Source organism: Sorex araneus, chromosome 9 (genome assembly GCF_027595985.1).
Source record: "Sorex araneus isolate mSorAra2 chromosome 9, mSorAra2.pri, whole genome shotgun sequence".
Taxonomy (NCBI): domain Eukaryota; kingdom Metazoa; phylum Chordata; class Mammalia; order Eulipotyphla; family Soricidae; genus Sorex; species Sorex araneus.
In genome coordinates this window covers 44640807-44664843 of record NC_073310.1, presented here as the reverse complement: position 1 = coordinate 44664843, position 24037 = coordinate 44640807, and the positions used below count along the sequence as shown (strand labels likewise).

At 43.1% G+C, this 24037-nt stretch overlaps 1 protein-coding gene across 1 annotated transcript in view; it reads left to right on the top strand.

Moving 5' to 3' along the window:
• FBXO28 (F-box protein 28) overlaps positions 1-20058 on the top strand; it is a 31640-nt gene extending 11582 nt beyond the window's left edge. Inside the window, exons 2-5 of the mRNA XM_055146865.1 lie at positions 3765-3874; positions 7112-7250; positions 13401-13596; positions 15404-20058. Of these exons, the coding sequence (XP_055002840.1) occupies positions 3765-3874; positions 7112-7250; positions 13401-13596; positions 15404-15798 (840 nt within the window). The 3' untranslated portion in view covers positions 15799-20058. The remainder of the gene's footprint in view (positions 1-3764; positions 3875-7111; positions 7251-13400; positions 13597-15403) is intronic.
• The last annotated feature ends 3979 nt before the right edge of the window (positions 20059-24037 follow it).

Here is a 24037-nt window from a genome sequence, read left to right as displayed (position 1 = left end):
ATATATTATTGGTTATTTTTAATTGAGCAAATGTTGATAACATAAATAGGTTCATATTTAAGATAATTTAAGTTTTCTCAGCATGAATAGGGAACTTTGTGTTGGAAACTAAAAGAACTCTTTTCCTTAGTATCTTCCAGTTGGCATACTGTGATTCAGAAAATAACTAGTGTGACCTGGGTTCAATCCTGGCATCCCGTATGGTCCCCCGAGCCCTCCAGGAGTGACCCCTGAGCTCTAAGCTTTAATCCATTTCATTGGAATTTTGGTTCTTAAATTATCCCTACATTGTATTTTCCTATATGTGAAATATCCCTCTGTATTCAGGGAAAAGCTAAAGTCATTTCAGATGATTCAGCATCTTATTTTAACATGTATTTGTCAGACACTTGGGTTTGGGTGCTCAGAGAGGTAGGAAATATAAGACTGCCCCTGTCTACAAATGATTGGCCTTGATACAGATTTATCTGAGTTTGTTGCACTTTCATTTTGGTTTTAATTTTGGGCCACACCCAGCATTGCTCAGATTGCTACTAGCTCTGTGCTCTGGCAGGGCTTGAGAACTGTGGGGAGCCAGGGATCAGACCCGGCTGTGCTGCCCGCAGCGCCAGCACCTACCTGCTACACTACTGCGCCAGCCGCCATCTCTTCCTGAACAGTGAGCATTAACATTCTGTTAGCTGAGTCGTTGCAAAATTCTCAGGGTTCAAGGAACAGATTTAGTGTGGTAAGGTTCATTAAGATGAGGGGTGTCTTGGAAAAATAAACACAAGAAGGAAAGTTTTGATTTAATATTAAAATTAAACAGAATTTAATAGTTTTACATTAGATTTTACCAGTGATTTGGCATTTATTGCTTTAACTTCCAGTGATGTCCGTGCAGATATTGTTAACATTTTATAGGTGGTTGGTTCTAGCTTCAGTGGCTAACTTGGCGAAGATTGCATAAAAGTTGGAAACAAATTTAGCCATTCTGGGGGCTGAAAGTAGAGTGTAGTGGGCAGAGTGTTTGCCTTGTAAGTGGCCAACCCAGGTTTGATTCTCCAGGACCCCTGAGCACTGTGAGTGTGGCCCAAACACACACTGTTGTCCCATTGTTCATTGATTTGCTCGAGCAGGCACCAGTAACGTCTCCATTGTGAGACTTGTTACTGTTTTTGGCATATCGAATATGCCACGGGGAGCTTGCCAGCTCTGCTGTTCGGGGGGCATACTCTCGGTAGCTAGCTGGGTTCTCCAACAGGGACAGAGGAATCAAACCCAGGTTGGCCGTGTGCAGGGCAAACAAACACCCTACCCACTGTGCTATCGCTCCATTCCAAATACACATAGCCCCCAAAAAACAATTAGGCATTCTGACTTAGGAGTCTGTGCTTTTATTATTTATAAACATGTTCATTAAGAATTGAAAGTAATTGAGGTTCTACAATGCCTAAAAGGTAAATACTTTTTAAAAAATTAAATTAAAATAATATGATTTACAAAGTTGAGCTGGAGCAATAGCACAGCTGTTGGGCTTTCACCTTTCACGTGGCCAACCCGTGTTCGATTCCTCCGACCCTCTCCGAGAGCCCGGCAAGCTACCGAGAGTATCAAGCCCGCATGGCAGAGCCTGGCAAGCTACCCGTGCGTATTGGATATGCCAAAAATAGTATCGATAAGTCTCTCAATGAGAGACACTACTGGTGTCCACTCGAACAAATCGATGAGCAACAGGATGACAGCTACAGCAGATTTACAAAGTTATTCATAGTTGAGGTTTAGACATACAGTATTGCAGCACCAATCCCACCACCGGTGTCAAATTCCCTCCACCAATATTGGTTCCCTCCCGTATTCCCCCCCCCACCCCATCCCACTCCCCAGCCTGCCCTCTTGACAGCTTTTGGTTTGGTTATTGGCAATATAAAATAAGTTATTGGTGGCTGCTCTGGGGGCATATTTAAGGGGTGGTTAGGAAAATTGGATTCAGTGGTGGGAGGAAGATGTAATGGTGGTGGGATTGGTGTTGGAATACTGAATGCCTGTAACAGACCATCATGAACACTTTGTAAACCACATATAAAGTGTAGGGGGGAAGTTTACATATGTAGGCCTCGCCTATTCCGTGTAAACTCCAAAATATATTAACACAACTGCTTTAAATGTTTTACTAATGACAGGTGAGATATGATTAGTTCCATAATGAGATCTAAGTATAAAATAAAATATAGTGTAATATACTTTAAGATTCCAGAGTTGAAAACAAATGTATGTAAATGAGAATAGGCATTTTATTATATTAAATGATTTTAATTTTCTTATTTATATAGGTCAAAATTAAGTAGTAATCACAAATTGGCTCCTACTGATTTATTTTTTGATCATTCTGTTTGCCATTTCTTAAAATTTTGTTGGAATAAGAAATATAAAGTAAACTTATTATGTGCCTAAGGGGGTAGGTTGGGATTGAGAGAGAAACTGGGACATTGGTGGAGGGACGGTCACACTGGTGGTGTTGGAACACTAAAATGCTTGAAACGACTGTATGATGAACAGCTTTGTGACTTGCCATATTTTTAATAAAAATTAAAAATAAAAATAAATCAGTTGTTAACGTTTGGGTTTCTTGATTTCAGTGTCGTTGACTCTGTGGTTTGGACACTTGGCTCTGTATTCCGTAATACCACCTCTGTGCCCGAACCCCCTCACAGGCCCCTGTGGCTTCTCACTGGTCTCTTCCCCGCCTCCCACTCTTCCTTTCCTTTTCCTCCCTGTCCTGTGGGGCCACCCAACAGGTAAATACTTCCAGAGGGTATGGCTCTAGTATATGAACTAGCCATCATGAACACTCCATGGTGAACCCGAAAACCAAGTCAGTAAGAATTCTCATTCTGGAAATAAGGGGCTGATACAGCGGGTAAGGCACCTGGTTTACATGTGACCAACCCAGAGTTCAATCCCCAGCATCTCATATGGCCCCCAGATACCACCAGGAGTAATTCCTGGGCATTGCCAGGTGTAACCCAAAAACAGCAACAGCAACAAAGAGCTCATGCTGGTAATAAAGCATACAAACTTTATAAGGGACTAGACACAAGTTTGAAAGTATGTTTTTGCTGAAGAAAATAATTTTTTTTTGGTCTCAGATCATTGAAAACTTTGATACTAGGGGCTGGAGCAATAGCACAGCGGGTAGGGCGTTTGCCTTGCATGCGGCCGACCCGGGTTCGATTCCCAGCATCCCATATAGTCCCCTGAGTACCGCCAGGGGTGATTCCTGAGTGCAGAACCAGGAGTAACCCCTGTGCATCGCCAGGTGTGACCCAAAAAGCAAAAAAACAAAACAAAACAAAAAAACTTTGATACTAGTCTTCTACTGGTTTTTAGGAATGTTGTCTTTTGACCGTAGTAAGTTTATGTTCAGAACATTTAACAAATAAGTGAAGGAGTGAAATATTTCTTGCCTACATAGAACACTCCCGTGGCGTATTTGATATGACAAAAAACAGTAAAAACAAGTATCACAATGGAGACGTTACTGGTGCCCGCCCAAGCAAATCGATGAACAATAGGACGACAGTGCTCCATAGAACACTAATTTCTCAGTGCAGTATTGTAAGAATTGCAATGAGCAGTACCAGTGTGTACTAGTATTCAGAGGTTCAGTCAGCAGAATGGGGAACGAGACTAGCACAGAGAAGTTTCAGCCACCTGGTATGAGGAAGTTCACTGTTGTTGCTTTATTTTATTTTTCAAACTCGTTTTCTCCTTTCTTCCCATAGGTTTGTAAAAGAATGGACTTGGTCTGTCAGAGAATGTTAAATCAGGGATTTCTAAAAGTGGAGAGGTACCATAATCTATGTCAGAAACAAGTTAAAGCACAACTCCCGAGGTACGTTACGGTGAGAGTGACAATGATTTCTCGTCGGGGGTTTCATTGGGTATGATAGGGGTTGGGCCGTACCTGGCTGAGCTCAGTGTCTGCTTTCAGCTCTGGAAGCTTGGAGGTTGTTTCCAGGGATGCTAGGAGGAAACTATAGTGCCAGGGATCAAATTGGGGTTGGCAGAACACAAGATAAATCCCTAACCACCATATTACCTCATATTACCGCAATTAACTTTTTTTTTTAATTACTCAAAGGTTTGCATGTTAAGAATTTCAAAGGTTTTTCGAGGCCACTATTGTGGCCACACGACCTTGTATCTCTTCATTCTCAGCAATGGAAAACAAATTATCAAATGCTTCCTTTCCAGCAGGTCCGACTTGGGGGGGTGGGGGGAACTCCAAACAATAATAGTTTTTTGTTGAAATATTGAATGTAATCAAAGTAAAGAGATAAAGTGAAATTTATCAGCTACAGAGGTGGGGTAGGGGGGAGGTTTATTGTGGTTCTTGGTGGTGGAATATGCGCACTGGTGAAGGGATGGGTGTTCGAGCATTGTGTAACTGAGACTTAAGCCTGAAAGCTTTGTAACTTTCCACATGGTGATTCAGTTAAAAAAAAAAAAATGTTCTTGAAAAAAAAAGAAGAATTTCAAAGGTTTTGTAGCAGAGGGTGGTGCCCAGGCCTGCCACATGCAAGGCAAATGCCTAACCCATTGTATAATGGTTCCCAGATTGTCCTTTTTTTTGTACATTTTGCTGAAATTTCAGCTGGGCAGTGAGGCAGGAAAACACAATGGCCTCCATATTGAGACAGAAGATGTAAAAGGAACTCCACACTGTGCAGTGCCAGGTGTATGGTCCTCCCCCCCCGAAAAAAAAGTTTTAAAATATGAAAAAGAAGACAAGTGGAAATACGTATGTTCATGAACTGGAAGATTTCAATTAAAATGGAAGTACAACCCAAATTGGTCTATACATTCAGTATAATCCCTGTCAAAATCCGACATGCCTTTTTTTGGGTTTTGACCACACTTAGCAGTACCTGGGACCGTGCAGTATTGCAGTATTGGGTGTCTGACTTGGGCTTCCTTAACATTTGAGCCTGCTCTCCAGCCCCTCTTGTCTTTTTCTTTTTTCTTTTTGGGTCACAACTGGTGATGCTCAGAGGTTACTCCTCCTGGCTCTGCACTCAGGAATTACCCGGGAGGTACTCAGGGGACCTTATGGGATGCTAGGAATCGAACCCAGGTTGGCCACGTGCAAGGCAAACGCCCTACCTTTTGCACTTGGAGTGCAATCGCTCCAGCCCCTTGTCTTTTTCTTTTAACTGAAAGGATTCAGGTTTCATTTGAAATGCAAAAGACTCAGAATAACCAGAACAACCATGAAGAAAACATAGTTGGAGGATTCTAATTTCCAAATTTCAAAACTTGCCTACAGAGGTAATAGTAATCAAACATGTGTTATTGGCACAAATATAATGTGTGCTTTTATAATTGGCACAAATATATATCTGCTTATAAGAATCCATGGAATTAAATTGAAAGAAGAAAATTATTTCTAATTCAAAATTTTTTTAAAGGAAGCCAAGACACGTCACTGGAGTAAATAAAAGTGCTTTGGGGAAGCAGCCTGGGGAGCTGGGTCAGAGGATTCGGCTCATGCCGGTTTCCATCCCTGGCATCACTTAGCTGTGCTGAGCTCGGCCAGTTTCTAATGGCTCGCAACACCGCTGGCCCCCAGCAGCACCGCTCAGGCCCAAGCAGCCGGGCCATGTTTCTCCAGGAGTCACCCAAAGCCCTTCGAGCATTTGTTGGGAGGCCTCACCTGAAATTAAGAAAAAATGTAGACATGGCCAGAGCGATAGTACAGTGGATAGGGCGTTTGCCTCGTATGCAGCCAACCCATGTTCAATCCCTGGCATCCTATATGGGCCCCAAAGCACCACCAGGAGTAATTCCTGATTGCAGGGCCAGGAGTAACCCCTGAGCATTGCCAGGTGTGAGCTGGAAAGAAAAATGTCAGTAGTCGAGTTTCTAGAAGTAAGCAAATAAGGCTGGGGACTGCAGCCCAGGAATAGCTCTGTGGTAGGACCCGCGCTTTGCAGTCCAGTTTCCAGTATACATCTAGATACACAAAACCAGGAGTGACGTTGAACCCCTGCTTCCTCATCTAGAGGATGAATGCAGACTGCCCTACAGAGATGTACGTAAATGTCAGTGCCCTTAATCTTAGCCGGGAGAGCTGGGGCTATGGCTGGAGAGCACGTGCCTTGCGTGTATGAGGCCCTGGGTCTGATCCACGGCACTCACAGAATACTGCTTTCAAAAGAAAAACTGCTCCACAAGCTTCGTGCATTTGGACTTGGTCATGGTTTCTTGGTGATGACACCAAGAGCAAATAAATCAAAATTGATCTCTCTACCTTAAAGTACTCTTCAAGATAAAGTGGAAAGATGGACTCAAAAACTGGGCGAAAGCTCAGGTGGCTACTAAGACATTTGCATCCAGATCATAGTAACAGATCAACATTAAAAACCCCAGTTCAGAGGCAGGCAAAGGATCTGAGCATCTCTTGACAATTTGGGGGTGGGGGGGTGGTCAGGGATTGGCAAGCGTCCATATCTGCCTGATTGCTGATTCCATGCTCAGGGGTCTCTCCCGGAGGTACTCAGCGACAGGCTGGGCGGGGGAGGGGGCGGGAATCAAACCAGGGTCTGCAAGCACCTTACCCATGTACCATCTCTCTAGTCCTAATCAATGATTTGTCTCTGTTTGGGAGCCACACTGGCTGTGCTCAGCACTTATTCTTGGCTCTGCTCTCAAGGATCGTTCCTGGTGGTGCTCAGGGGACCCTATGGGTGCCAGAGATCGAACCCGGTTGGCTGTTGCAAAATGAGACCCCGATCCCTCTGTACTCTCTGCCCAGCCCCAGTCAGAAATTGATTTTGAGCAAAACATGTAGTCTCATCTTTGTCCCCATGTAATTCTTTTATTTATCTGATTCCAGTAGGCTACTAATTTGGCCAGAAACAAAACAAAACAAAAAAATGTTTCAGGTATTTTATGAGTGAATCCTTAGCAGAAATTTCTGAATAGTAATTCATTTACTAAGGTTAAATTATGACTGAATTGTAGATTTCTAAATTCACGTATAAATGCTATTTTAGTAAAGCATTTGACTGTTTAACATTTTAACCTTGGTTGACACTACTCCTATAATGGTTGCTTCTTTCAATCACAGGAGAGAGTCAGAACGGAGAAACCATTCATTAGCTCGTCATGCAGACATCCTTGCTGCTGTTGAAACAAGACTATCACTGTTAAATATGACTTTCATGAAGTATGTGGATTCTAACCTCTGTTGCTTCATCCCAGGAAAGGTAAAATGGAATTGATTACCTTAAACAGCTGGATTGCTCACTAATCCGTGCGAGCTATATATTATTATAATGCAGTTTTTGTTTTGTTATTTTGTTTTGTTGTGGCTCATACTCGGTAGTGTTCAGAGCTTACTCCTGCCTTCTCTGCTCAGTATTAAAGTGAATTTTTTTGGCGGGTCTTGGGTGGTGGGGATCATACCCAGCAATGCTCAGGGGTTATTTCCGGCTCTGCACTCAGGAATTACTCCTCACAGTGCTCGGGATATCAAGAATCAAACTCAGGTCAGCCATTGCGCAGTCTGCTACTGTACTATCGCTCTGGCCCCTAAAATAAATTTTTAAATATCACGATTGTTCCTACTTCTCTAAGATTCTGTGAATGTGTTTGTATCGTAACTTAATGAATTATATGTCACTTATATGATCTTTATATTGAAAATTTTGCTCAGATACACACAAATCACACTATAGTTGGCCAGGGGTATAGCTTGGTAGTAATGTACCTTGCATATGTGAAGCCCTGGATTTGATTCCCAGTGTCGTAAGAAGAAACCGTACTGTTCCTTGAGAAGCCCGTTACAAATTCAGTAAAAACTTTGAGTTTGAGCTCTGAAGATACCAGAGATAAAGGGCCCAAAAAATAGTGCAGGAGTTAAGACATTTACCTTGCATGCCGCCCAATGGGCCAATAAGTTCCTACCACCGTGTGTGGTCCCCAGGGTACCACCAGGACCTCTGAGCACAGAACCAGGAGTAGCCTGAAGCACTGCCCATGTGACCCTAATACCAAAAACAAAAAGATAACAGAGATCGGACAATGAACAAAATGGTGTCTCTGCCTTCAAGATCATTGTAATTTTGAGGAGGTGGTAGTGTAGGAGGGACAAACTGGGTTCTTGTTTTCTTCAGAAATATTTCATGAAGGCAACCTAAAACTTTCCAGATTTAACAAGAGTAAGTAAGTAACTGTATAACTACACAAAGCCAAGTAACAATGCTGTTTAACAGAAAGACACGTTTATTGAGGTTCGCTTGCTGTCACGTGAAGGAAGGCCCTCACATTCAGCATTCTGCTCATACCTTTAGCGTTACCTCTTTTAAATGAATGTGTTCAGATGAAATCTGTGTGTATTGTTTTGTTTTCCGTTCTGTTGTATTTTGGGCTTCCTGAAGCGGCTGGGAATCCTGTAGGGCACCTGCTGCCCTTGAACCACATCACCAGCCCCAGCCTTCCGCTTTTGTCTTTTTCTCTTTTGTGTCCGTAACTTTTTCTATTGGAAGAATAGAAAGGGTCTTGGTCATTTTTCTACTTAGTTGATGCTGACAAAAGGGCCCCTTAACTTGGCTGAAATTCATTAGTACTAAAATTTGAATGTTCTCTTTGTATTATTTTTGGTCAATGATAAACATGGGCATTATTTTGTTACATATTTTTAGTTTTGTGTGATATTGGGGGGGGAGGGGCCTGTTACCATTTTATTTTAAATATTCCTTGATTATCCTCAGTTCTTCCAGAATAATTACAAATGCTTTTCTAGGATAGTGTAAAAAAAGTCCTAGTTAAAAATATGTGCCAGAGTTTTATCCACATCTCACAAGCTAGAGGAGTTCCTGATAAGATCATTAAACTAGTAATAAAGGTTATCTCATTATCTCATGTAACTACATAGATTTGATTACATACTTCATTGCTGTGATACGAATATTAAGAAAACTCATCAGTTTTCATAGTCTCCAAGACAGTTTAGTCGTTTGTTTCCAGTAAATGTTGCTAAGTTTGTTACAGCCGTTATGGCTTGCAATAATGTTGGGACTTTATAGAAGTTGGCTCTCTGTGCTTGGTTAGGATCAATGATAAGAAAATGTTGTTGGCAGTTTAAAATGGGGTCTTAAATCTGTCAAAAGAATTCAGATTGGGGGGCTGGAGTGGTAATACAGCAACTCAGGTTCGATTCTCAGCATCCCATATGGTCCCCTGAGCACCATCAGGAATAATTCCTAAGTGCAAAGCCAGGAGTAACCCCTATGCATCCCCGGGTGTGACCCAAAAAGCAAAAAAAAAGAAAAAAGAATTCAGCCTGGTTGGTGTTTTGTCAGTTTTATCTATGTAGGGATCAGCAGACTCTCCGTGAGGGGCTCATAATGAATGGTTTTTTTACCTTCATGGGCCATGGCCTGTCATAGCTAGTTAACTCAGACCACCATGGGTACCAGGGCAAATGAGTGGCTTGTATTTAAAAAAATTCAACCTTATTTACAAAAAAAGACACAGATTAAGGTGAGAAGCACAGGTTCTTACCTTGGCCCATCTTCAGAATTTAGTAGTTAGATTATTGACGCATTTCTGTGGGTTTTTTTCCCCCCTCACTTCTGTCTGCCATACGTAAGTCAAAGTTATTGCGGCAAATTCTCATGGTCAGTGTTAGCAGTTCACACATACCCTAGGGCGTGCAAACAAAGAACAAGTAGTTATTCTGGGAAATGTACTAGAAAAAGATATGGATAGTCCCTGCTGTTGACTGTTCCAGTGACGGGTAGCCCTTTCCTTGTACTTTTTTTCCCCTCCGTCCAGAGTCCAGTTGAGGATTATGCGTAGGTAGCTTGTTCTTTTGTCTGGGATAGGTCTCTTTATTTCTTGATATATTTCTGTATTTCTGTACAGAGATCAGCTGTTTTGAAAAACAACCTTCAATTTGAGTTGATTGAATATTTGCAAAACGTTGTGTTTGTGGGCAGCTTATATACTAAAATTACTTCAGGGTCCAGGGAGATAGTTCACAGGACTGGAGCACGTGCCTTGCATGAGGAGACCCTGGTTTGACCCTGCATTGCATGGCGGGCAGTGCCGCCTTCCGCCTGGTGGCCCCAGCACCGCGGGGCCTGAGCAGCGCCGCATCCCCAGGTCAGACATTGAACCAGCTGGCCTGAGCGTCTCTGGGAGTGACCCTAGAGCCCTGAGCAGTGCTCAGGACACCTTCCCCAAAGAAGGGGGAAATAAGAATTAAAATTGCCTGTAAAGTGAAGGCACTCTTAAAAATCAAGGTTATTTGAGGATATTTCCTCTATTTACTACGCTGGTCCCAGAATCAGTACAACTCATGAATCATTTTTGTCTTTCTTGGGGATAAGGGCACCCACAGCCAATGGTGCTCAGTGACTACTCCCTGCATGTACTTAGAACTGTACAGTGCTCCTGGCTGTGTACTCACCAATTACTCCTGGCAGTTCCGGGGTGTTGGGGGGCACCATATGGGATGCTGGGGATCAAACTCAGGTTGGCAGTACACACGCCCACGCACGCACACATATACACACATACACAGACCCAGAAAATAAAATGAAGAAAGAGACTAATCTCATTGAGTTTCCAGAGTCCTCTTCCTCTGAATTGTATTTTTTGGGGGGTGGCTGCGAGGAGGGGGCTGCCAGCAGTTGCCGGGTGGAGCCTCACATGGTGATGGTAGGCCAGCCAGGCCAGTGGTCGGTATGAGAACATGATCCCGGGGGCTGCCAGCACAGCACCCCGACGCTCAGAACCATGTGGCCGTGTAAGGGGATGCTCCTTCCACCCTGTACCTCCTTTCCAGCCCTTCGAGGCATTTTTTGAGTTCAGAGAAGAGAATCACCAGCGTGATCATGAAAACACTGAATAAAACAGACTAGTGGGGAGACACCTTTAAAGAAGTTAGACAGGGATGTAGCTGCCTAGCTTTGGGGATTTGAGGGAGCAGAATATGACTGTGAGTTCCCTATGTATAAGATAACTAGGAGCCCAGGCTGAAAGGCTGGGGTGTGTGCTTTGCTTGCAGATCCTTGCCAGGAGCGGTCGCCAAACACTCCCTGTCCCTGCCCTTTATGGCCTGGCCAAAAAAGCTTTGGATAAGTACAAAACTGCTACCATCAACTAATATCATAACACCATATAACACATAGAATTTTGTCAATATAAAGGATCATTGGGAATGGGAACATTAATACATACATATTTTTTATTAACTTTTTATTATGATATCATTTCTTACTATGTGTAGATAACACATTTTTTAAACCTTTGAGCTGATATTAAAACTTGTACCTTGGAGGTATCGGACACGTGCAAGGCTAGCTATCTCTCTGGTCTCCTAATTACTTCTTGCTGGCACTGAGGGTCAACTGATAGGGAATATCCTGTGTCATCAAGAGTGGAAGAAATGTTTAGGACTGTGGGTTGTCCAACAATGTTCTGCTAGATTGTTTATTTCTGCAGAGGTACTTTGATGCCTGGGAAAAGGACAAGAGAAAACATTATGAGATTGGGTAGCACTGTAGCACTGTCATTCCATTGTTCAGGGATTTGCTCGAGTAGGCACCAGTAATGTCTTTATTGTGAGACTTGTTACTGTTTTTGGCATATCGAATATGCCATGGGTCGCTTGTCAGGCTCTGCCGTGCAGGCGGGATACTCTTAGTAGGTTGCCGGACTCTCTGAGAGGGATGGAGGAATCGAACCCAGCTTGTCCGCGTGCAAGGCAAACGCCCTACCCGCTGTGCTTTCATTCCAGTCCAAGATTGGGTAATGGCTAGATAAATTAGGTAATGGCTAGATAAATGTAGAAGCATTCAAGAATATTTAAGTTAAGCAGGTGACGAATTTGGTTGATTAGCCTGCACCCAGTGAACTAAAGCCGACACTAGAGGGCTTCAGGGGCTGGAAAGATAGTATAGGGGTTAAGGTGCTTGCCTTGCTTTCAGCCCAACCTAATTCCATCTCTGATACCCCATATATTCCCCTGAGCTCTACCAGGAGTTGAGTGATCCCACAGCACAGAGCCAGGAGTGAACCCTTAACACCAGTGAGTGTGGCTCAGAAACAAAACATAAAATGATGCAGAGGGCTCAGAGATGAATTACTGTCTCTCATTACTGTGGTAAGACGTGGGAAGTATTAAGAATAGCCACCCAAGATAGACGCTGAGGGACAAAATGCCTGAGGAGGTTGTGTTATTATAGGAGATTCAGAAACGGGGACAGAGCAAGAACTTTGTCCTCCTCAAATTTCTTATGTCCTTGTGTTTCTTTTTCTTTTTTCTTTTTGTTTGGTTGGTTGTTTTGGGGGTCATACTCTGCAATGCTCAGGGGTTACCCCTGGCTCTGCACTCAGGAATTACTCCTGGCAGTTCTTGGGGGATGATATGGGATGCTGGAATCAAACCCAAGTGTACAAGCCAAGTGCCCTGCTTGCTGTATTGCCTCTCTGCCCCTATGCCCCTGTTGCTATCATGGTCATTATTTAAACCAAAGAAGTGCTCTCACGACCCTTGAGAACAGGATAGTAGCATCTTCGGGGATCTCAGCTATTACGTGTCTTAGAGAAACCTGTGAAGGACAGAGCACGTGGGGTCGGTGGGAAAGAGGCGCCATGGAAACAGATCCAGGCTGGAACAATGCCCATTCCCCACTCCCAATCAGTTTAAGGCAGAGTTCAAGGCTGGCCCCCATTTTTTCAGAAAGAAAATAACAACTCAGTGCTGGCTTCTGCCCCGCCATAGGCGGTGGTTCTGGCCCCATTGGGAAAGACTGCTCTGTGGGTTTGTTTCGTTGCACAAAACCCTTGTTTTGTTTCTTCCATATGAGTGACATCGCTCAGGTTTTGTTTCTCCTCCTGACATCACTTAGCACGACCCCCTCCAGTTTCATGGAAGTGTGAAATATATAAAGCATAACAAACCCAAAGGCTTACATTCTGGGCAGCTTCATTCTTCGTGACTGGAGTAGGAGTTACATTACTCTTAAGTCTTTACAGGAATCGCCAAAGGGGCTGCGGTGCTTGCCTTACAGCCACTGACCCTGGTTTGATTCCCTGGCACCAAATATGGTCCCCTGACCCCAGCCAGGGGTGACCCCTGAGTGCCAAGCCAGGAGTAAGCCCTAAGCTGGGCCCGGGAAAGAGCTTTGTTTGTGGTAGGTCTAGGTTCAGGCCCCTGCACTGCATGGTCCTCTCAGCACTGTCAGGGAGTGGCCTGTGAGTACCACCATTGGGCCACCCCCAAAGAAGGCCAGAAGGAAAGCCAAACCGTCTGTCTCTTCTCACCCTACTTAACTACTTGGTTGTTGTTGTTGTTGTTGTTGTTGTTTTTAACAGGAAGTACTAATAAGAATTCCTCATTTTAGGTGATCGATGAGATTTATTATGTGTTGAGATATGTCAATTCTACCAAAACCCCTCAGCGAGCTCATGAAGTACTTCAGGAGTTAAGGGATATTTCCTCCATGGCCATGGAATACTTTGATGAAAAGATTGTTCCAATTCTAAAGAGGAAATTACCAGGATCAGATGTATCTGGAAGACTCATGGGCTCTCCTCCAGGTATCACAGGTTCATAATATACTTGGCTTATAGTAACATTCAGGCTTTTATAATTTACCTCTTTTTCCTGATTAACCATATACCGTGAACTTAGGTCTGCTTAGAAAGTATCTGCAACATAATTTTCAATGACAGCTTGGATTAAACATAACATTTTGGTTCACTGAAGCACTCCAGTTAAGCACATTTGTCTCTACTTTTCACACTCAAAACACTCGTGTGGCTAAGCCTTTGTGCATACTCACAACTCTTGATGAATCATTGCTTGGTGAATGTGCGTGCATGGCATGGAACTGCTTAGTGAATTATCACACACAATTGTCTGGCTGCTAAAAGACAGTGCATAAGACTACTTCGAACACTTTATGGTGGCTACTCTGCTAAAATACATAGGCTCCTGGGGATTTGTACCCTTCTCTGAATTGTTCCGTATCTTCAACTCGAAAATACTCTTAATTCAGGGAGGAGAGAAGAATTAGTAAAATCTCTTTTAGCTCGCTGGAGTACTTGTGGTTACCCATTGGTTCTCCGTATGGTACTAATAGCCTGTAGCTCCTTAGCATTAATATGTTTGTTGAGTGCCCGTAATACACACAGTATGTCTGTGTCCTCCTGAGACTAAAATGAAGTGTAATGCGTGATGTCTGCTCTCAAACATCTTACGGTCCCAAAGGTAAGACACATCCAGGCTCAAAGTTAAATTTTTATAGGCACGAGGAATATTTTAAAGGCATGTCGTTTAAGCCAAATAAAGAGTAGAGACAGAATTTTGTTTGTTTTGATTTTGGATCACACCCAGAGCTGCTCTGGGCTTACTCCTGGCTCTGCACTCAGGAATCAGTCCTGACAGTGCTCTGAGGACTATATGGGATGCCAGGGATTGAACCAGTTCAGCCACATGCAGTGCAAGCCCCCTTCCCCCCCAGCTGCTGTACCGTCGCTCCAGCCCCTTTTGTTAAAGATTTTTCATGACCATCATGTAGGAAATTTGACGGCCTCCTTGTTGCTGGGTTGAGGTACTTGAAGCTTTTGCAGGGGCCAGGATAAGGCTCAGGCAGTAATGTACACACCTAGTATGGGAGAGATGCTGGGCCCATCCCGGAACCACATCGCACCCCGAATCCCAGACACTGCTGGGTGGTGCCCTGTTAAAATAAAAAGCCTTCATATGTAACTTAGCTTTTGCCTCTGATAGGAAATGATACTCAGTATAAGTTTATATGAAGTTAGCGTACAATAACATCCTGATTTCACAATTATTGTTTGGGAATAGCTCCCAGGAGGTGCTCAGTGGGGCCCCAGGGTCTCTCCTATGATTCTTGACCAGTCAAGCATTGGTTCCTGTTTGGGCCCAGGAATTCCTTCTGCTGCCTGGGCCGTGTGCTGGGCTCAGCTCTGGTCAGGCACACCACGCTTCGTGCCCTAACTCCTTAAGCCATCTCCCCAGCCCCGGTTTCACTACTTTCCTTTTCTTACTAGACTCTAGAAAACGTTTTATCACATTTCCAATACATATATTGATTCCATTAAATGCCCTTCATATGCTGGCCATCCACCTGTTTCCACTCAAACATGAAAATCAAAATTCAGACTCACAGGTAAGACAAGTATCAAATTGTTCCATTAGACTGCAAACACTGTGAAAGAAGAAACAGTCAGAAATGATGTTTCTGATACCCCGTGTGTGGAGATACTCCAGCTCTGTGCTCGGGGGTCGTTCCAGCCCAGACACTTCACTGTTTATTTAAAAGAATAATTCTATGAGTGATGTCAAGTCATTGACCATTCTGAAATTACCTCTCTGCAGTTCCAGGACCTTCTGCAGCCCTGACAACCATGCAGCTCTTCTCCAAGCAGAACCCTTCAAGACAGGAGGTCACCAAACTCCAGCAGCAGGTGAAGACGAATGGTGCCGGGGTGACAGTTCTCAGGCGGGAAATTTCTGAGCTTCGCACCAAAGTGCAAGAGCAGCAGAAACAGCTTCAGGACCAGGACCAGAAACTGCTAGAGCAGACCCAGATCATAGGTGAACAGAACTCACGACTGGCAGAGTTAGAGCGCAAGCTCCGAGAAGTGATGGAAAGTGCCGTGGGCAACTCCTCCGGGTCTAGGCAGAACGAAGAGTCTCCCCGGAAGAGGAAAAAGGCAGCAGAAGCCATTGACTCTCTTAGGAAATCGAAACGTCTCCGGAATAGGAAGTAGATCGGAGTGTGGTTCTAGCTCCAGAGGAAGACCTTGGCTTAGTGGCTTAAGCAGTGCTTCATGTCAGGGCCCCGTGAGCCACACGGTGTCCCTTAGGCTTCTAGGCTCTCAGAACACAACTTAAACTTGAACGTTCCTGGTTGGGACAGTCTTTCTCTGCTTCTCCTGGTTGAACTGATGCACAGAATCTTTTTACTTTGCAAAAGATTTGTATTAACCAGACTTGTTCTATCATGTTTTGAGGAGTTAACTTTTTTTCTGTGCAGATAATGTTTAAAGTTTGTTTCTGCATATATGCACATTACGTAAGGATCTTAAACGAACCAGTCTCGACAGACTAGAAGTTAAGTTCAATACAGAAAATGTCCTGTTCACTTGAAAGAAAAGATCTACTTTTTAATGGACAGTATCTTGTTTTTAAAAAAAAAAGTTGACTTTTTGTTATAAGTGACCTTTGTCTGGAATGTCTGAAAAGTAGTAAATGCTTTTTGGTATTGAAGTAATGGGTAACTAAAATGGACTTCCATAGTATTGGCTGTAGATGGGCCTCTACAGTATTGACTATATATTTTTATAAACTACTGGCAAGGAGACTTACCCAGTTGTTCTATACATATTTCGTTCTCTTTTGGGGCCGTGTCCTACATTTGCATGAATGGATGCATGCATTGCCCAGTCAGCTCATTTAAAAAGCTCTTGCACTGGTTTGGATCTTGAACCTCTGTTCTTTCCCACATTGTAGAGCCATGTCTCAGTTTATTTAAGTGCTTACCTTAACATCTTCCACCACAACAGCTTGCCTCTGGGGGTGGGATTTGTTCGTCTGTTTGTCGTCCACTTTCACGGAGCAGAGTATGAAAGCCCTTTGCTCTGTCTATTCTCTGTAGGGTTCAGGTACACTGGCTAAGGCAGAACCCCACATTGCGAGGCTCTTGCATATCAGTATCAGACCTCCGGGACCTAATACTGGTCCTTCCTCACCACTGTGCATGGCTCTCTGATCAAATGTGGTGACCCAGTGGGGACCCAACTCGGGGGATGCAGTTTTGCTATTGGAAGCAAGTTAACTGAAGGAGATTGTTCATTGAACAGGAATTTTGATCATTTCATTTCTGGGGGGTGACCTTGAGGGGAAGCTTTTTAATATTGATCTCAAGCTTCCCTTTTCCTGCAACTTTCAACAAAAGCTTTAATTTTGTTTGCACTCCTATATTGAGCTTGTTACTGGAAAAGCGTGTCTTGCACTGTTCAACCTTCAAAGTGGTCACTTTAACAGCCTCCAGATTATGTACAGTGGTTCTTTAACCCAGTTGTATATTTTTGAGACATTCAGCAATTACTGTCCTAGTTTTATTTTAATGAGCTAAATTATGTAGTTATTATTTGAACAAGTTTTATTAAACAACTGTTGCCTTGGGCTTCAGTTATTTAAAATAAAGTAGGGGTAATGTAGAAAACTATCCCTTCCCAGGTGGGAGTTTTGTTCACCTGTGTGAAATATAAGGTTTTGGTAAGTACCTTAGTTGAATAAAAGCACAAGGTAACCACTTTTTTTTTTTTAATCTGTCCGGTATAACATGGTTATGCATCCTTTAGAGTCACTTCACCAAATGAAACTTTTTTCCTTGATCATTTTTAATATTGTCCTTACCTAAAACTGTCCTTAGATTTTATTCAACTTAATGTCTGACTTTGAAACTCCATTTACAATGTAGTATGTTTTCAATGAAAAAAAAAAAAAAAAAAAAAACAAAGTACCATCCAAGTGTTCTATGGTTTGTTGGGAAGGTAATTTTAAAATAAACAATTTCCAAAAAAACATTTGTCAGCCAAGGTCATCCATAAAGGTCCCCGTCTGGAACTCATTTTCTCAGCAGGTCTCATTTTTGTAATTGTAGGATTTAGCCATATTATCATAATTTTAGAGGAAGCCTGCAGGAATACCATGGCCTTTACCGATAGCCTGCTTTCCTGGTTATAGGAAGAATTTTTTAAGTAACAAAGTACATGTTTACAGGTTTATAAAGTACGATCCTTAGGCATCAAAAGGATATAACCTCAGATTATTTAAGAGTTGCTAATGGATTTTTATTTCAGTTATCTGTAAGCTACATCTAGATACCCTAAATCTCTCCATAGTCTCCCATTGTAAATACTTCTAGGAGTATTTAACTTTCATAATGAGTCTTCACACTTGTAGAAGGTAGATTTTCTGTTTCCAAATCCAAATTTCTAAGCGTAGAGTGTACACTTATTACCGCCTGTCCATAGATGAATGAACTCCATGCATGAGCATTCCGTAACAGTAGGAGAACAAAGCACTACAATTCAGTTGTTTGTTGTAAGTCTTAAATACTCAATTCTAGAATTTTGCCTTGAGCGATTTGATAGCTACTATACTTGCTTTTGGATAACGGTGATATTTAGAGTTCAACAATTCACAAATTATTTGAATAGCTAAAACTGACATAGGAAAATTGTTGATTAGCCTCCTTGAGACCCAGCCTGCCCTGGAGTATAGGACAGGAGTGTAAATGCTCTATGTTAATGTCCGAGCACATTAGTTTATAAGTATTATTCACATCTGCCCAACTTTTTCAGGGGGATTTCTCTTTGTGAAGGGGTCAGTCTCACTTACAATGTGACTGTTGCCCTGTGGACATAGAGTGTGACAAAGCCTTGTAAAAAATGGAGAAGACTGTCCGTCTCATCCCCACTGGACTCCCAGCGTGGGTGGACTTAGTTTTCACAAACATTCAGAAATGTGAATTATTTCAAAATACAAGTTTATAAAACCTGTCATTTTTTAAACCTCTTTCTCGATATGCAGAGTGTGAAAACACAAATGTATTTCAAAGTCAATCATACTGTTTTTACAGACTTGGGGTGCCATCAGGTCTAAAGCCACTGATTTGGAAGTAACTTTTTGGTAAAGTGTGTTTTTTTGTTTTTTGGGTTTTTGTTTTTGTTTTTTTTTTTTTTTTTTTTTTGAGTACTGAATTTTACAGGGGCTTGCCTTAATCTCTAGTAGTTTCAAGATGTATGCGCTATTCTACTTGTTAAAATGTTAGGATATTCTGTGTAGCCCCAAAGGGGGTAAAACAGAGTATAAGTAATGCCTAATAAATAAGCTAAAAGGTGTCACTACGGCTGAATTTTGAGAGAAGATGGACGTATGAAAATAGGCTATGTGAAGTAAATGAAAATAATGGCACCTTAAGATTGCACTATTTTATGCATTATTTTATATGCCATTTCATAGCCTGCACTTTATTCTCCAAAGAAATAATGTATGATGTCCCAGTTGTTCCTTATTGTTAATAAACTTTTTCCTAAGACAGGGAACTATTCTATTTTACTATACTGAATTAGTTTCTTGGAGGGTGGATTCCTATTTCCTTAGCCATATTTTCTAGGATCTAGGAACTCTTTGTCTATTTCAAACAGTATATAATTTTAATTTAATGTAGTATAAAATCTCATACTTGGTGATCAGCACATTCTTATAACCTGCTAGCAGTGAGTACCCATTTGTTGCGCTTACTGAATCCTCTAAAAATAACTATTCTGTAAGATTTGATGCCAGGAATGAAAGATATTCTGAAAGGAAGCCGTACAGGACGCAGTCTCTTGGAAATGGCTGTTTCTAATGTAAACTCCAACCTGGTACGACATCCAGTTGTTTGGAATATGTACGATTTCCTTTAGTCCAAAAGAGGTTCTTAAGTTAAAACTATTTAAAAGTAAACTTGTGTAGCCTACCACATACAGTGAACTATTTTCAAAGAATGCTTAAGTAATTTGCAAAATCGAACTAGCAATTAGTTGACTTATTACCTGCCGTGATTTTATTTATAATAGCGATACATTTATATGATAAATAGGATAGGCTTATAGATAACATTGGCCTTTTCCAGCTTCCTAAGAATCTTTGCAGAAGTTCTGATGTTCGAAAGTTACGCCCCAGTTTTTCCTGTTGTGTCCAGAAAGAACCAGGGAACTTAGAAGCATACTGATAATCTAACAGACCCATTGCTAAAAGTATACTGGTCCATATTCAGAACTATACCAGAAGTTGAGAGTGCTTAAAATTCCTTTATGTGGTACTATGTGTGTTTACTTATGCTCATGAGCAACAATAAATTACTAGTTTACCTTTTGGATTTTAATTGTTATAACCTAATTCAATTATTGGAACGTGAAGAACACCTCCCGCTCACACAACAGGGTACAGAAATAAATGTGTTGTTACCAGTGCTACTTGTTGCCTTTGTATTTCATGCACAAGAGGTTGTAGAGCTCATTTCTGATGCATCCGTATCCCCAGCTTTTGAAATGCTTTTTATGTGGTGGTTGCATTTTAATTGTTTTCCGTCCTTGGCAGTTACCTTATAAAGCCCATGGCAAATGGAACTTGGGCTAAGTGATGTGCACAGTGTTCATGCAAGTAGGTTGACAGTGGAATTTTTGAACCCAGACCACCTGCTTTCAAAGTCCATGTACTTCTTGCTATGCTATGTTCTAACCTACCTGGGAGCTATGATATTCTAGGTTACATTTTTTTGACAGTGATAGCTATCAGTGATCATTCCATCCACTAGAAGCCATGTATGTTTACAAATCATTCATGTTAATAACACAGAAGCCAGGATTTGACTCAAAGGCACACCTGGCACGCATGATGCCCCAGTTCAGACCCCCCACCTACATGACCTCTGAGCACTGCTGGGTGGCCCATCCCCAAGCCTTCAGGCCTGAATTATGGAAACCGGGGGTACACTGGGAGTGTACCCCCAAGCACTGAGGGGGGAATCCGCCCCCAAGGTGGGTGGGATATGGAAATTAGGGACAGATTGGACTGTAACTGTGTGGGGGTGGGTGGGGGCAGAGCCACATCTAAGGGGACTCAGGTTACTCACAGCTGTGTTTACGGGTTGCTCCCAGCAATGTGATGCTCAGAGTAATGTTGCTCTTCCTGGCTTGGGACACTGGCTCCAGGCATGTAAAGCACATGCTCCAGCATGAGCTCGGCACAAGGCAACTCAAGTCCAAAATTCTTGGTGCACTGGATTCACCCTAGGCATACAGGTTGAGAGAAACATTCCAAAGGCTCCTCTGTTAAATAGTCTCAGCAGAAGTAAAGGTCTGAGACCACGAACGGGTCTATAGCTGTCTGCTCGCAGCCTGTAGCGACAGGTGACTGAACAGAGAGGATGGCAGGGAAGGCACTTTCCTTGCATGTGATTGACCCAGGTTTGATCGCCAGCACCCCGTATTATGCCCTGAGCACCACCAGGAGTGATCCCTAAACACAGCCAAGAGTAAGCCCTGAGTACCACTGGGCATAAACCCAAGAAAATTGTTTTTAGAGTATAGAGGTTGATGCTGGCCTCCCCAGCACTGCGTATGGCCCCCTGAGCATCAAGTCGCTAAGCATCGTGGGTACGACTCAACCCCTCTCTCCCCCAAATAATACTGTATACTCTGTGTACAGTATATCCTTGCATAGCTGAGGCGCCCCAGGTTCAATCTGTTAATCAAGGGAAGGAAAGAAAGGCCTAAATGCTTGTTCCCTTTCTTGGAGAATTGGAGCATGCTTTTAAGAAAGGGCTTAACCTACCGTCCCCCACACCCACCAAAAAACAAACAAACATGAATTCCAAGGATATGTGCAGCCTATGTCCATTGCAGGACTTCATACAATAGCCAGGATATGAAACAGCCCTGGCCAGGTGTGTGAGCGGCAAACGCCCTACCCTCTGCCTTAGCACTCAGGTCCCAGAACTGATTTAAGTCTATGAGAGGCCTAACAGTTGCCTTCCATTCCCAAAGCAATTTGAGATGTGTAAGACATCCTTACAAGAGGACAACGAAGAAATGAATGCCAAGGCCAGAGAGATTGTGCACAGCAGTTAAGGCATTGGCCTTGCATGCAGATACCATAATTCAGTCCTCAGCACCACAAGATCCCAGAGGTAAGCCCAAAGTAGACAGGGTATGGCTCAAAAACTTTAAAAAAAAAAATCAAGGGGCCAGGGTGATCACTTACAGCAGGTAAGCAGGTGGCATGCACTTGCCTTGCATGTGACCCACCTGGGTTCAATCCCTGTCATCCCATTTAGTCCCCTGAACACTGTCAGGAGTAATTCCTGAGAGCAGAACCAGAAATAAGCCCTATTTCCAGGTGTGGCCCAAAATCAAAAAAATTAAAATTTATAACCAAGAAAAATAAATGTGAAGGGGTTAACAGTACCCAGCCAGGGCCAGAGACAGTACAGGGAGTAAGGCTCTTGGATACAGACGGCCCTGGTTCAGTCTCTAGCACCACACATGATCCCCCCCAAACACCACCAGGGGTCGCTCCTCAGCACCGCCAGCTGTGGCCCAAACCAAAAACAAAAGTGCCCAGCACATAGTAAGGAGGAAATATACAGTAATCTATAATAAGCAGCAGTGATACTGGATATGATCGTGGGGATTATGTATAATAACAATAATGTGTTATTGGCTGCATGTGCTTTTGTTGGCCTCTGCTTTATGGATATTTAATGCAGATAGAAATAGGTACAGGTAGAGATTCAGAGGTTCCCAAACTTATTTGGCCTACTGCCATCCCCTTTTCAGAAATAAAATCACTCCGCGTCCCTGCCCCCAAAATCTTCTAGTGAACAAATAAAAGGTGCCTCCCAACTGCACCCAAGGCTGCTACTGTCCCTGGATTGTTCCAGCAACCATCCCCCCTAACCCCACCCCACATCACCCCTACCCGGGAAATACAAGTGTGGGAGGAGGAGGGAGAGGGAGAGCTGCCAAGCAGGAACCTTGTATCTAGCAAAACTTGCCTCCAACCCCAAGGGAGAAGCTGAGACACTACCAGGTAAGCAGAAGCCAAGGGGTTCCGGTTCCATGCCCAGCCTGCAAGAATTGCTCGGGAAATCCTGCCCAGTGGTGTGAAAGGACCCCAGACAGTAGTAACCTGGAGCTGTGTGGAGTAGTAAAGACCTCAATAGGAGTACATAAGCAGTCATAAGGTAGCGAGACACTCACTTGAAACTGCACTTAAAAGTTTTTTTGCTGGGGCTGGACCAATAGCACAGTGGATAGGGCATTTGCCTTGCATGTGGCCAACCCAGGTTCGATCCCCAGTATCCCATATGGTCCCCCAAGCACCACCAGGAGTAATTCCTGATGCAGAGCCAGGAGTAACCCCTGAGCACCACCAGGTGTGACCCAAAAAGCAAAAAAAAAAAAAAAAGTTGTTTTGATTTGGGGGTCACACCCAGTAGTGCTCAGGGGTTACTACTGAATCTGTGCTCAAGAATCCCCTGGAGGGACCTGGGAGACCATATGGGTTATTGTGCTTGACTCCAGGTTGCCTTCATGCAAGGCAAATGCCCTACCTGCTCCAGTCCCTAAATTTTTTTTAATTTTTGGATCACATCTGGTAAGGCTCAGGGGTTACCCCCTATCTCTGTGCTCAGAGGTCGTTTGTGGTGGTATTCAGGGGACTATAATGCATATTTCTATAAACTGTTTCTTCCTTTAAAAATAGGATTTTTTCCCCACTATAGTTGAATTTGAACACATTGAATGGCAAAGTAAAGACTTAAAAATTGATAATCATTGTCTTTCATCTTAAAATTAACTTTATTAGGGCCAAAGCTATAGTACTATGCTATAGTATAGACTAGGTAGAGCACTTGCCTTGCATGCAGTCAACCCAGGTTCAACTCCTGGCACCCACAGGGTCCCCTGAACCTCACCTGGCAACCACAGGGTCCCCTGAACCTCACCCCTGAGCACCACCAGGAGTAATTCCTGAGTGCAGAGCCAGGAGAAATCCCTGAGCACAGAACCAGGAGTCAGCCCTGAGCTCTGCTAGGTGAGACCCCCAAATCAAAATTAAACTTAAAATAATTTTTTTTGTTGCTGCCTTTTTTGGTCACATCCAGCGATGCTCAGGGGTTACTCCTGACTATGCACTTGGGAATTACTCCTGGCAGTACTCAGTGGACCGTATGGGATGCCGGGAATGAACCTGTATCAGCTGTGTACAAGACAAACACCCTACACACTGTACTATCGCTCCAGCCCCAAATTTAAATTAAGTTAACTTCATGGGACTGAAGAGATGCCCCAGGTAAGACACTTGCCTTGTGCTCGACCAATCCGGGCTCAGTTCCAGAACCCCATATAGTTCCCCAAGCCCATGGGACTACCAGCAGTAATCCCTGAGCAC